Raw genomic sequence first — 13,616 nt, 5'->3', positions numbered from 1 at the left:
GTAATAGAGGACGATGAGGGAAGGATGGTATATGAAGAAGAGCAAATATGTACTGTGATCTCAGAATATTTCAATAATATTTTTAAGACCAACAGCAACACAGATTTTGGCAATCTCTCAGGGGTTCTCAGCTGCAAAGTCTCGGAGGAAACTAACCGCCAACTAACCCTTATACCGAGTGATTCGGAGATAAAAGAAGCCGCCTTCTCCATCAATAGTGGAAAAGCACCTGGACCAGATGGATTTTCTGCTAAATTCTATCATGCATATTGGCACATCGTCGGGAAAGACGTATGTAGAGACATCCGAGAGTTCTTCGTCTCTGGTAGTCTACACCCGCAGCAAAATGAGACTCATGTCCGACTGATCCCAAAGATCACAAGCGCTAGGAAGGTTGCTGAATATCGCCCCATTGCTTTATGCAATACACACTACAAAATCATTGCGAAGATATTGACAAGAAGGCTGAAACCACTCCTGCATGGCCTCATCTCTAGATCACAGTCCGCCTTTGTATCGGGTCGTGCAATAGGAGATAATGTGCTGATCACCCATGAGACCCATCACTTCCTTCACACCTCAGAAGCTAAGAAATATTGTTCTATGGCCGTAAAGACGGACATGAGTAAAGCTTATGATAGAATCGAATGGGGCTTCCTTCGCGCGGTGCTGGTTCAGATGGGTTTCGATGCGAAATGGATCTCTTGGGTTATGAGCTGTGTCGAATCGGTCTCGTATTCCTTCCTCATCAATGGCACTCCGATGGGCTCAGTTAAACCTTCCTGTGGAATACGGCAGGGGGATCCCCTATCCCCCTATCTCTTTATACTTTGCACAGAGGTTCTCTCATCCATGTGTGATAAGGCGCTCCTAGACGGCTCACTCCCGGGTATCAGAGTTTCCCGTGGCTCCCCACAAATTAACCACTTATTATTTGCGGATGACACTATGTTTTTCTGCAAATCCAGCCCCTCTAGTGTCTCTACCTTATTGAGGATAATGCGCACATATGAAGGTCTCTCTGGCCAATGTATAAACTTCTCAAAGTCTGCCATTACCTTCTCTGCTAGAACTCCCTCAGAGGTTAAGCTTCGGGTAAAAGCAGCCTTAGGTATTGATGCTGAAGGTGGGCTAGGAAAGTATCTTGGACTACCTGAGCACTTCGGGAGGAAGAAACGGGATATCTTTGCATCGATTCTAGACCGCATTAGACGAAACGCCCAAAGCTGGACCTCACGCTTTCTCTCTGGCGCGGGTAAGCAAGTGTTGTTGAAGGCCGTTCTCACCGCGATTCCATGCTACTCTATGACCTGTTTTAAACTCCCAAAATCTCTCTGTAAGCAAATTCAATCTCTTCTTACGAGATTTTGGTGGGATGCGAATCCGGAGAAACGTAAGATGTGTTGGGTAGCTTGGAACACTCTCACTCTACCAAAATATGCTGGCGGTCTAGGTTTTAAAGACATTGAGACGTTCAACGATGCTCTGTTGGCTAAAGTGGGTTGGAGGCTACTCAAGGATCCTCACTCTTTGCTTGCTCGGGTTCTATTGGGAAAATACGCTCGATACTCATCCTTCTTGGATTGTCAAGCACCATCTAATGCCTCTCATGGCTGGAGAAGTGTTTTGCGGGGAGAGAGATCTTGAAAAAAGGCCTCAGCTGGACAGTAGGAAGCGGAGACAAGATTCGTGTATGGAGCGACCCATGGTTATCTTGTGAAGCTCCAATGATTCCGATAGGACCACCTAATAGAACAGAAGCTAATCTCATGGTAAGTGACCTCCTCTGCCCAATCTCGAACGCATGGGACATTGACAAGATAAGGAGGTTCTTACCTCAGTATGAAGACGTCATTCTGCGTCTGATAACGAGTTGTGCTCCGACCCCAGATACGCTAGCTTGGCTCCTGGACAAATCTGGTGAATATACCACGAAAACAGGTTACGGAGCGGGCTTAAACATTGATGATCTGGCCCCTCCTGAATTTGATTTTAATTGGACTAAAAGCATCTGGAACGTTAAAACCGCTCCAAAGCTGAAAGATTTTTTGTGGAAGGTGGTCCGTAGAGCTATCCCCGTGAGTGCCAATCTGGAAAACAGGGGAATTCTACCCTTTCGCTGCAAGACGTGCAACGCAAGAGAGGATGATTTACACGTATTCTTAAATTGCGAGGTGGTGAAACTGGTATGGGATCTGGCTCCGTTATCTACTCGACCTTCCTCGCTGACCCCCTTCATGGCATCACTGATCTCTAATGCTCCCTTTCATACGAATTTACCCCCTGTTGGTCTTACGGTACCCCTATGGCCATGGATCTTGTGGAATCTATGGAAAGCTAGTAATAAGCTCTGTTTCGATAACATGACTTTTTCTAGTATGGAAATCATTGCAAAAGCTATATCTGATGCCAAGGAGTGGCAATCTGCTCAAAGCCAGGAGATGACGCAAGAGCTTATCTCAGGCCCTCAAACTGCCCGACCCAACTCTGCCTTACTAAGCGATGGCCCTCCCCGCACTGTAAGATGTAATGTTGATGCAGCGTGGGATCAGAGATCAGGCAATTGTGGCACCGGAGCAATCTTTTCAGGTGATAATACCTACCCGCTATCGAGTCCTCGCAGCGGCGCACACAGTCATATCTCATCGGCGTTAATGGCTGAAGCCCTCGCCATCCGTTTTGCGGTCATGTATGCCGCATCATCAAATGTTAAAGTCCTAATGATTCTGTCTGACTCCCTCTCCCTGGTCAAGTTACTGAAGGAAAGGAGGTCCATCCCAGCTTTGTTTGGAATTGTGTTTGATATCTATCACTGTAGCTCTACCTTTGATTCTGTTTTGTTTCATTATGTTCCCCGGTTGTGTAATGTGGAGGCTGATGCTGTGGCAAAATCAGCCCTCTCATTGCTTAACGAATTCTCCGTCAATGGAGTGTAAGACTCTTTAGCTTTAATGAATGAATGAATGTTTGATCAAAAAAAAAAAAAACAAACCAGACATTCGAAGTAGATAAACTCCAATGATCAGATAGTGGACGATGATCTAATTGACTAATTATAGATTAGTTAATAGTTGCAGTATTTTTTTTCCACAGTAATTAGTGTTAAATTTATTTAGTACACCTGAACCAAATATTAGTTGCAAGAAAATGGTTACATGCCCCCATACCAAAAACAATCTTGCATCTGTGATTTGAAACGATGCAATAATCTTTAACCAACAATGCTGGGTGAAAATGCTGTGTATTCAATAGTATTTGTTACTATTATTGTATTCAACTCGCAATTGTTAACATGCATTGGAAGATTGCATTAACAATTATGCTGCGGTAAAAATAGAGACACGACAATAGATGGAGTCATGGAACTGAAGTTGTATTTTGATTAGTAATATATAGTTCGTACACTTTGAATCACTACCAATCACATTCTAACTATTATGAGATCAACCACAGTATTTGTTTTGGTTTTGACCCTCTCAAGTCCTACAATTTAGTCAAGGCCGACACAATATGTTTCTAAGGTACTGAACAATAATCAAAATAATAAGCAAATGGAACCTAAACCCAATACTGTCCGAGAACTGAGAATAACATTTCTTCATGGAAGCTCCTAGTGTGCAATAACAAAAGAAAATGTATCACTTCAATCAAAATAGATAATATCTATTTATCAAAACAGAGATAAAATCAAACCAAAATTAAGATAAAAATATTGGTCTTAGTCTTCTTCCTCAGCTTCTTCGTTCTCAGCAATGTTGAAGTACCTCAACTCATAGAGGCTACGGTCCTTGTTCGCTGCAATCACTCTGAGCCAGTCCCTCACGTTGTGCTTCTTCAAGTACTTCTTTGTCAAGTACATTAGGTATCTACAAATACATTAAACAAACAATGAGCTCAAGACAAATTCAAGATTCTAACATTCAATTCTACCAAGATCTTAGCAGCAAGACTTAAACCTAACAATTACCAGAACTATTCATCAAGATTATACCTATTGGAGAATTGGCCATCAGAGGTGACGGTGATCTTGCCCTTGTCGCGATTGATGGAGACAGAGTCACCAAGTGCACCTGCTTTACCACCAACCTTAATCCTCTCCTGAAGAAACTTCTCTAACGAAGCAATCTCCATGATCTTGTCATTTTCGAACAATCAATGGTGAAGGAAACTCCTCCCTTCTTCTTCCCCTTTGAAGCTGCTGCACTTCCACGACTCATTTTCACCACTACAGTCCAAAAAACGTATGACCATTCGTAACGTTCGCAATAATTATACGACAAATTATTATAATCTAAGCTCGTCAATTACCCTTTTTTATTTGCAGCAAAAGATTATATATAATCGTTAATTATCATTTTTCAAATTTCTCGGCAGTTTGAAACAATTATACAGAACATTCTGTGGAAAGATTTATTCAAAAGTCATTTTTAAAAGGTGAAAAAAGAGCAAAACCCCCAAAAAGAAGCGCCGCCGTCAAATCCTAAAGAGGAGAACTTTTTCGTTTGCTCAGCTGCTGCTCCGGCGGTCGGTGCTTCTCACCGCCGTCGGGAGCGGTCCCGTATCCTCACTGGCTTTAAATCTAAGGTTTCAATTTCGGAAAAGGTCATCCTTTTTGTTAGTGGTTTCAGATCTGGGCTTAAGAGGGGAATCGATGGTTTGGTTTCGGTTCTGATTTTCTTTGGCTCGGTGGGAGATTGGCTAGGTGGTGGGCTCGTCGGCTTCTGTGCGGTAGTGGTGAGATGTTCAAACCGGTTCCAGAGACATTGAAGGTTACCGGTCAAGCTCGAGCCTTTGTCTTCCCCGTTTGTGACCACTCCGAGGATGATCTGTAGCTTGTGTATCTTGAGTCTCTGTCCGTTGAAAGAGTCTTTGTAGAGAAGACAATTGTGGTGGTAGCTGGAGCTTAATCGATTTGATTTTCTGTGCGCTCCCTTTTGTGTCTTCTGCTAGTCTGGGTCTCTTTGTTGAGGAGTGTCTCCAGCTCTCTGCTTAGTTCAGGTGAGGTTTTGGTTTGGAGAGTTGGGTTCAGAGACGAGTCTGGGGCCATATGTCAGGTCGAGGACCTGTTGACGGTGCGGCATAGCTGCTGGAGCATTGTAGGTGCTTTCGCTGACGTCGTTTCTGGGCTTTCTTCAACTCTAGCTCCTTTATTGCTCACCGTGGCTTCAGAGATTTCAATTCTCTGTTGGGTCGTTGTTTCGACTGGGTGTATGCGTGGCATGTTCAAATGCTTCTATTCCGAGTTTGGATTCTCTCCTCCATTGTTGAATTCTCAGGTTGTGCTTTCAAGGTTATGACTTTCTCTACGTGGTTCTGGCTTTGCTTGGAGATGTTTGTGGCAATGGATTTTTTCTTCAACAGTGAAGCGTCCCGAGGTTCCTTGTGATGCTTTCGACTTCTCTTCGGTGAAAAGGTTTGGTTTGAGGTGTATTTCCTCGCTCTGTTATGAATTCTAGCGGATGGACCTTTTCTGTCTCTCGGGTTGGTTGTCTTCCAGTCCTTGTGTTGTTGGTCTATCCTGATCGGAGGCCTGTCCTCGTTTCGTTTGGCTGTCCCCTGAAGCCTCCGGTAGTCTAAGGTCTTTGGTCTGTTTCATCTTCTTCTTTGTCTTAGAATATTCAGTTTCTCAGGTTATCAAGTTTAGTATTTCAATGGTTTTTTAGTAGCCTAGGTGTGGGTTCTAGCTGCATGTTCTTTGGGCTTTTGTCTCTGGGGATGTTTCGTCTCCTCTAGTTTATGTATCGAAATGTCGTTTTTCAGTTATGAATGAATTTCAATTTGGAAAAAAAAAGATTTATTCAAAAGTTACAAGGAGGGACGATAAGAGCCTTTACTTGTTATACGAAACGACGAGCAGTGTCTTCTGATCTTGAAAGAGAATAAATTGCGTCTAGGTCTTTTTGGAGTTTTGAGATCAATTCAATTCGTTTGAAATGGCCCACGTATTCTAATGGGTCGAATGCCCAGATGAATCGGTTTGGTCTGCCGAGTTTAGTAAACCCGTAACAATAAAATTTTATATTCCATATATAATTTTTGAATGAACTTCATATTAATTCTGTCTAATTTTGAAACTGTAGAAAAAAAAGATTAGACTAAGAGTGAATGGTGGGAGCCGCGCGAACGCAGGCTCCCTCTGCCACAAATAATGACGCAGGCTCTCCCACTTGGGGAGACCTTAGGCTAAGCGCCCCTCCTTAGTGCAATAGAGGTCACTAGCCTAGGCCACTCGTCTTCTTGATCACGAGTTGACCCCGTCCAGGTAAGTGATTTGCTTGTTCGCTCCCCTTCTCTTTTTATACTACGGTAAGCGAGTCCTTCCCTTTTAACGTAACCGATGTGGGACAATTTACACATCTCTCATTCACGAGTTTTAAACGGCAAAATTGTTGGGTTTTTTAGACATGGGCCGGACACGACAAGCCCAAGTTAAGTGTTTCGTAGTTGGTCGTTGGTAAAAAGCTTATTACATGCATAGTTGGGGAATATGTTTACATATGCTTTTTTTTTTTTTTTTGGACACTTGTTTACATATGCTAGCATCAACAATTAACCAACCAAACTTTCTTTACCAAAAGTATATAGAATCTGATTTGTGTTTACATAGTAAGAACATTTGAGTTCATGTATAAATTAAATGTATTACTGACACACGCCAATCTACGACCAGGGACACACAGAGGTAGTGAATAATTTGAAATTAGAGATAGGGAGACAAGTCTCATAAAAACGGAATATAAATATGCATTATTTTTCTGAATGTGTATCTCTTACAGATTAGCATCCCGTATTTTGCAAACAATCTGCAGTGCGTAGAGGCTATATAACCAGACTCAAAATCCATTTCAAGGTACGGGAACAAGGATTAAAGAAACATTAAAAAAAAAGTTGAGTAGCTAAATTATGCCTAAGAATAGTTCTAGGCAACATCAGCTATGTGGTAAGAATTTTTTTAGTCTTTATTCAAGTTATCAGGCTTGAGAAATTTGGGGTAACGATCGGTGGCTCCAGTTTTGTGATCATAGTACTCCACTGCGGCTGCTCCAGCTAGAGCGGCCAATGTCAGGGCCTGAGCGTGTAGCCTGAATCCGGAAAAAAAAGTGTGAGAGATGTAATGTAGAAGAAGAATCAAAGCTCCATCATCAAAAGTATGCTAAAGGAAACAATCTTAGATGAATTAAAAGAAAGACTTAGCGTGACCGAGCATTTGTGATACATTCCAACATTCTAAATGTTTTGTGATCAATATATGATTTTTCAATTACAATTACAAAACAGGCATACTGGCAAGGATGGTGTTATATGCTACATATTGGAGAATTTCAAGCAGACACACAAAGATTAAAAAAAAAAAAAAAAAAGCAACCATGATTGAAAGCTAATGTTTGATTAATCAAACCATATTTGTCAAATGGAAAAGTTTGATTAATAAATAAATGGTACCTGGCGTGGATGATTCGGACACTGGTTTTCATACCAGGTTTAGACCAGTTGTAGGCGATCGAACCAGAGATACCACTCAGCCATAAACAACCTATCAAGAAGACAAAAAAAATATATATATAAATATATATCATCAGAACACACACACGCAAAAACGCGTTTCGAATGTTACGAAACCGCAGAGACCAATAATGTCCGAAGCACATCGGAGCACCGACAATGTCAAGCAAATAGGAAAATTATATTTTAGGGGGAAAAAAACACAGATCCAGATATTAAAATCAGGTCAGATGAATACTACATAAACCTCGGATCTATAATAACGCCAAAACCACCCAGGAGCAACATTTTTGATGAACAGACGGAATTTAAAAAAAAAAAAGGAGAATGAGAATGAGAATGATTTACCAACGGTACGAAGCTTGTGTTCGACGATCCATTCCCTGATTTCTGCAAACTTTGTCTTTGATTCCGCCATTGATGAACAACCAAAAAAAAAATTATTCGGAAGAAAAATATAAAAAACTATTGTAAGAGAAACAATGTGCCTGTGGCGGTGGTTTTAAAGCAAACACCGAGGCGGAAAATTCTGAGGAAGAGAAACCCAATTTTGCTAACTTGCGCTACATTCCCGCTGGATAACGTAGTTGTAATTAAAATAAAACTTATTTTTCGTTTAATAGATTATTTAATTAACACTATAATAATAATATCGTACGAATTTGAAAATAACAAATTTACTAACGAAGTAAAGATTGTAGAACATTTTCGTATAAAATTTTTGCAAGTTGAAGAAAATTAGTAGACCAACTCTTGTTATAATTTTATTTTGTTTGTTAATGAGAAAGTTGTATAATTAATCCAAGTGTCAAGCCTTGACCGACTGTTGAGAGGAGTCAAAAAATGGTTTAGTCAATTCAAAACCATTCTTCTTTCAACTACGGCGGAAGCACCTAGTATCACATGTTTTAATCCTTTTTTTAAGCAACACCTGTTATAATCATGTGTCACTGTTAATTAAAATACCATTACTTTTAGAAGTCTCATTTTGACATTGATGAACCAAACGGCTTCCATAGTTATTGAAAACAAGACAAGTTCAAAGAACATCCAAGTCACAAAAACTCACTGAACAACCTTAGTTTCGGAACATCGAGTCATTGCATTAAAAAGAAACAGTAGTACAAGCTTGTCCTCTTTTCAAAACAGCCATCCTTCTCTACCCAAATGTTGAAATGAGGAAGTTTTTGTATATGCTCATGAATTTGGCCACAAATGCTGCAGTGGTGTATCACACAACAACAGCACCCATTAAAAAAATGTAAGATGATATACTTTTTTTCTTTAAATGTAGCATATATGAAGAGTTTATATACCTTCTATGTGAAATATAGCTTTCTGACCTAGTCTCATCCGATGTTCCTGTAATAAGGACCATAGCTCAGTCTCAAATGATAGCAAAGATGTTGAGATAACGCTGAGGAGAAATAAATTCACAAGCTAAGAGGCAAAAGTGGTATACAAATAATCTTACATAATATGCGGCCCAGTGGCAGACTTCAAGCTTCAGCTCTGAGTCAAGTTTCTTCAGCAGTTCATGCAGAAGTTTCTGAAAAAAAAAGTATAAACTTTGTGTAAAAAGAAAAGAGATAGGGACACAGATATAAAAACTGAAAAACAGAATTGGGTTTTGTTTGAAACCTTCAGTATGACTTCTGGTGGAATGCAATTAACTAGCAGCTCGTATACCTTCCCACGCACCTGAAACAAACTGAAGAAGCACACAAGAGATGTTTAGAACTACAAATTGTAAAGCTAAATGATTTACTAAAGTGTGTGACCTTTTAGGGCTCTGTTCCCTCAACATGTCAGTTGATATTTCAGAAACATACTCTTCCCAATCCATTGGAGATATCACTTGATTATCTGCGAATGGATAGCTACAAACAAAAATATTTTAGTTATTTTCAAAAAAAAAAAAAACTAAAAGAATCAATCAGACTCATTGATTGTGTGCATATATACAGTTAATGAAGCAGCTCACTTTTGGACACGACAGGTCTCAAGCGACAAAATAGCTCTTCTAAGACTGCGGTTTGATTTTTCGGCTATTCGAGCAGCAAAACCGTGGGGAAGTTGCAGACTTTCTTTCTTCGCAACGAACTCCAACACTTTCACTATCTGTAAACATAGAGCTACACTTTTGTAAACAATACATACAAGTTTTTTGCACGAAACTTTGCATAGGCCAAACTAAGCAAACACTGAATCTTATGCCATCTTCCGGCTAGCAACTACATATTCTTTAAATTATATTTTTTCAAACCACATGAACAAACTTGCACATCACAGAAAAGCCTACAAGATAGGTAGTCATGATATCCTCATAGAGGATAAAAGTTTCAGTGTATATCAAGTTGTGTTTTTACCAATCTAAGTGAGAAGTACACAGTAAGAGGGCATGAATATGTAAGAAATAATTTCTGTAATGAGTTGATCTCCTTAAGATGGGCATTTTACAGAAGATTTGTTTGGCTGATTATATAAGAGAATATTCGAAAAATAACAGAGGGAAACAGTTTATGTACCTCTTCCTGTGAAGGAGCATTTATCCGCACATTGAGACAACGAGACTTAATGGCTTCTGTAACCTTTGAAGAGCTGTTACAGCATAAGATGAGACGGCATGATGAGCTATATTTCTCCATTGTTCTCCGCAGAGAATGTTGCGCTTCTCGTGAGAGCTTGTCAACTTCATTTAGTACCAACACTGCCAAAACCAGGAAAGAAAAACCAATAAATCATGAAGAGACTAAAGATAAGTTGAACTAATTGGGCAGGACATGGAGGCAAATAAACGATGTAAGAGACTAAAGATAAGTTGATCGCCGAGAACATAGAACCATCTAAATGTATAATGAAGACATTCAGTTGAACATGAAGCCTAAAATCTACAAACATGAGGTAACCACCTAATCTGACCATGAAAAAGAAAAGAAAACTTATATTATGAACCATAAAATGTAGACCAAGTCAACCACAGCAGCATATACATTGAAGATGACATCAAATGCCCTTATAAAAGCCTCACTATTCAAACAACTATTCTGAGACCCAGACATCCAAAATGTCTCCACAACTTGACAATGCAGTGAAATATTCAGGAGAACACAAATTCTTTACCTTTATATCCCTTCTTTCCTTTGGTGTCAATAGGTCTGTTCTTGGCCATCTCTTTAATGATCTCTTGAACGATGTATCTGTCCTGAAAGCCAGCGTCACTTGGAGTAAGCTCCACATGGTTGGTGCTTGATAACGTAGTGAGCTCCAGATCAATAGTTCTACTCCCAGCCTACAATATTCAAAGATAACATAACAAAACCATTAAAAAAAAACTTTAAAAGGTAGAAAATAATTCAAGGTAAAACATAGTACTAGAGCAACAACGAAGGAGCCCAAGACTTCAACGGGTTTGGCTTAGTAGGTTTCTATACTAAAAGTTAGAGATAACAAAACTGACAATTCTCACAATATTGTTATGTTGTAACGAAGAAGGACCAACAAAAAGTAAAATAATAGCAAACATAAGTCACAAACTCTCCCGTTCACAAGTACAAGAAGATACCGAAACACCATCTAGTGATTCAACAAGGGCACAACACGAATATTGATTTCAAGCAGAGAGAACTTTAGAAGTAAAAAAACAGAAAAACCATGTAACAACTCACATCTACTTTCCATGCCCTGTTCTCCACTTTCACCTGCACAACGAAAATGAAAAATGTAGCAATCACAAGATATATACATCAATCTAAAGAGAAAACAATGAGTTAGTACTAGTGAGATTCTCCACATGCCAAAAAACACTTTGCTCAACATCAACAAGGTTCAAAGTCTTCATCTTTTGTTATCACCAAACCCAACCCATAAAAAAAAAACAATACCTTGTCAGCACTGGCACCATATATCTGCTTGAGAAGCGCCATGATTAGGGTTTTCTTACCCGAGCCAGACGGTCCATAGAACAGCAAATGCGGACAGTCTTGCTCCGTTACCTAAGAGTATAATCAAAAAATCATCGATCAATTGCATCGAAACATTAAAAGAAGAAAACTTTGCAACCAAAAAAAGGCGTACCAATTTCTTGAGATTTTGGGCGATATCCTCATGGACGATGACCTTATCTAGCGATTTCGGCCTGTACTTGTCGACCCACAACATGTTACCTCACCACCGGAGAAGTTTGTGGGAAGGCGATGGAAACACGTGTATCGTCTTCGTCTTCGTCTTCCCCCCGTACTCAGCAGCTTCTTCTTAGTGAAACGTCTCTCCTAACAAACCGAACCCTCTTTCTCGTTTAGAGTGTTAGAGAATTAACATAGAACTTCGAAATTTTTATTTATGCGCAGGGAAAATTCCACATTGATACACAACTTTAATTATAGTTTCCAGCTTAATACACAAAGTTTTAAAGTGACCAAAATAATACGCACTCTAAATTATTTTAGTCTTTTAATACATCTACTAAAGCCCATGTAATCAATTTACTTGCAACGGTTGACTTGATTAACGAAACTATAAACACCGTAAACAAAACGTTAAATTAATCGTTTAGTTATAAACCATGGTTAATAAACTAATCTTTGTCTAAAACGGTGTCATTTAGAATGGTAATTTTCCCAAATCAAAAACCCTACTTTCTGAAATCCTCTCTTCACGAAAGCATAAGAAATTAACAATCTTCTTCTTCTGTCAGAGATGATAGCTGTGACTCCGTGAAGAACAGAAACCTGAGAAGATGAGGTATGACTCGGAGCCGTCGTTAATGTTGTCGCTTTATTTTGATTTTGTGCTCATAGTTGTTGTTTTGTGTTTACAGTGAAATTGATAGTTTGAGGATACACATTGGCTATGGTGGTTCAATGTCATATAAAGGAGGGAAGTTTTCGTACTCAGGTGGAGTTTATGTCAGAGATTTGTCCATCGACCCCGATCTTCTTACGTGGTCAATTTTCGAGGATTTTATTGCAGACATAGGAATCAAGAGTAAGGTGGAGCAGGTTTGGTATAAGATAGTCAATGAAGATATATCTACAGCAAGATCAATATGCAAAGACAAAGATGTTGAGATTAAGAAGTTGTGTGAAGAAACTAAAGTCCTTAGCGAAGTTGATTTCTACATTGTCTATGAAGAGAAGAAAGAGGATGAGGAGAAGAGTGAGGATGAAAACAGAGAAGAAGCCAGTGTTGAAGAAGAAACCAATGAGAATGAAATTAGAGAAGAACAAGAAAAAGTTGCAAGTGGTCATCAATCAGAAGATGAAGAGCAAATTTTGGGTCAAGGAGCTGATGATGTTTGATTCCAACGTTTGTTTTCACAGGCTGAAGAGACCCATGCTACACATCTAAATCATGTTCATGCTGAAGAAAGTGAAACCGACAGTGAAGATGAGAGGCCTCTTCAAGGAGATGAGTATCCAGATTCTCCAGTTGAAACTGATGAAGAATGGGTTAATTTTCACAAAGAAGACAAGAAAACAACAAGGAAGAAGAAAGCAAACTCACAGAGAAGTCGTGCAGACTATGATAAGCCTCCATACCTGTGGCTTATGCAAACATTTAACAATGGTGATGAGTTCAAAGATCAGTTGCTAAGGTATGTTTTGAAGACACAGTATGATGTCAAGCTTAATAGATGGGAGTCGACGAAGCAAGCAGTTGTGTGTACACATGAAAACTGAAAGTGGAGGATATATTGCTCTCTGGAGAAACCAATTCGCAAGTGGATGGTTAAAGCTTATGAAGACATTCATAGCCATTTGCCAACAGGAAGAGTGCGAATGCTGAAACAAGGTACCATTGAGAAACTCTTCAAAGAAGAAGCAAGAAGACGACCAGAAATAAGAAGCACTGATATCAAAGATGAGTTGATGCACCAATACAATGTCTCAGTTTCGATATATAAGTGCAGAAAAGCAAGAAGGATTGCATTAGACATGGTGCTAGAAACACAAAAACAACAATTTGCGAAGTTATGGGATTATGAAGCTGAGTTAAAGAGATCTAATAACAACTGCAGCACTGAGATTGTAACGGTTGAGAAGGACGGGAGGCAGGTATTTGATAGGTTCTATGTGTGCTTTGAAACACTCAGAACAACTTGGAGAAAATAT

General features: G+C 39.5%; 2 protein-coding genes and 1 pseudogene across 2 annotated transcripts; all 3 read right to left on the bottom strand.

Moving 5' to 3' along the window:
• Nucleotides 1-3,536: 3,536 nt before the first annotated feature.
• On the bottom strand, nt 3,537-4,217 carry LOC106325222 (annotated as a pseudogene).
• A 2,509-nt stretch (nt 4,218-6,726) lies between these two features.
• LOC106325272 lies at nt 6,727-8,063 on the bottom strand. Its single transcript, XM_013763310.1, has 3 exons — nt 7,852-8,063; nt 7,444-7,534; nt 6,727-7,082 (listed from the first exon to the last, which is right to left on the bottom strand). The coding sequence occupies exons 1-3, from the start codon at nt 7,919-7,921 to the stop codon at nt 6,953-6,955; spliced, it is 291 nt and encodes a 96-aa protein (XP_013618764.1). The 5' UTR covers nt 7,922-8,063; the 3' UTR covers nt 6,727-6,952.
• A 408-nt stretch (nt 8,064-8,471) lies between these two features.
• On the bottom strand, nt 8,472-11,818 carry LOC106324668 (replication factor C subunit 3). The gene is made up of 11 exons (XM_013762624.1): nt 11,581-11,818; nt 11,388-11,498; nt 11,172-11,204; nt 10,627-10,795; nt 10,032-10,213; nt 9,488-9,624; nt 9,285-9,383; nt 9,145-9,214; nt 8,978-9,052; nt 8,820-8,865; nt 8,472-8,721 (listed from the first exon to the last, which is right to left on the bottom strand). Exons 1-11 carry the CDS (start codon nt 11,662-11,664, stop codon nt 8,663-8,665), a joined length of 1,065 nt encoding a protein of 354 aa, XP_013618078.1. The 5' UTR covers nt 11,665-11,818; the 3' UTR covers nt 8,472-8,662.
• Nucleotides 11,819-13,616: the final 1,798 nt, after the last annotated feature.

This window comes from Brassica oleracea, chromosome C2, assembly GCF_000695525.1.
Source record: "Brassica oleracea var. oleracea cultivar TO1000 chromosome C2, BOL, whole genome shotgun sequence".
Taxonomy (NCBI): Eukaryota; Viridiplantae; Streptophyta; class Magnoliopsida; order Brassicales; family Brassicaceae; genus Brassica; species Brassica oleracea.
Note: the sequence above shows the minus strand (reverse complement) of the source record. Positions and strands in the feature narration are given on the sequence as shown.

What these genes read in the sequence shown, in the direction of transcription:
- LOC106325272 (XM_013763310.1), bottom strand. Translation starts at nt 7,921, where the DNA reads ATGGCGGAATCAAAGACAAAGTTTGCAGAAATCAGGGAATGGATCGTC. An exon ending in ACACAAGCTTCGTACCGTTG is followed by an intron (nt 7,535 to 7,851) that starts GTAAATCATTCT and finishes TCTTCTTGATAG; the next exon opens with GTTGTTTATGGCTGAGTGGT. An exon ending in GTCCGAATCATCCACGCCAG is followed by an intron (nt 7,083 to 7,443) that starts GTACCATTTATT and finishes TTCCGGATTCAG; the next exon opens with GCTACACGCTCAGGCCCTGA.
- LOC106324668 (XM_013762624.1), bottom strand. Translation starts at nt 11,664, where the DNA reads ATGTTGTGGGTCGACAAGTACAGGCCGAAATCGCTAGATAAGGTCATC. An exon ending in GAGACCTGTCGTGTCCAAAA is followed by an intron (nt 9,384 to 9,487) that starts GTGAGCTGCTTC and finishes TTTTGTTTGTAG; the next exon opens with CTATCCATTCGCAGATAATC. An exon ending in CACCAGAAGTCATACTGAAG is followed by an intron (nt 9,053 to 9,144) that starts GTTTCAAACAAA and finishes TTTTTTTTTCAG; the next exon opens with AAACTTCTGCATGAACTGCT.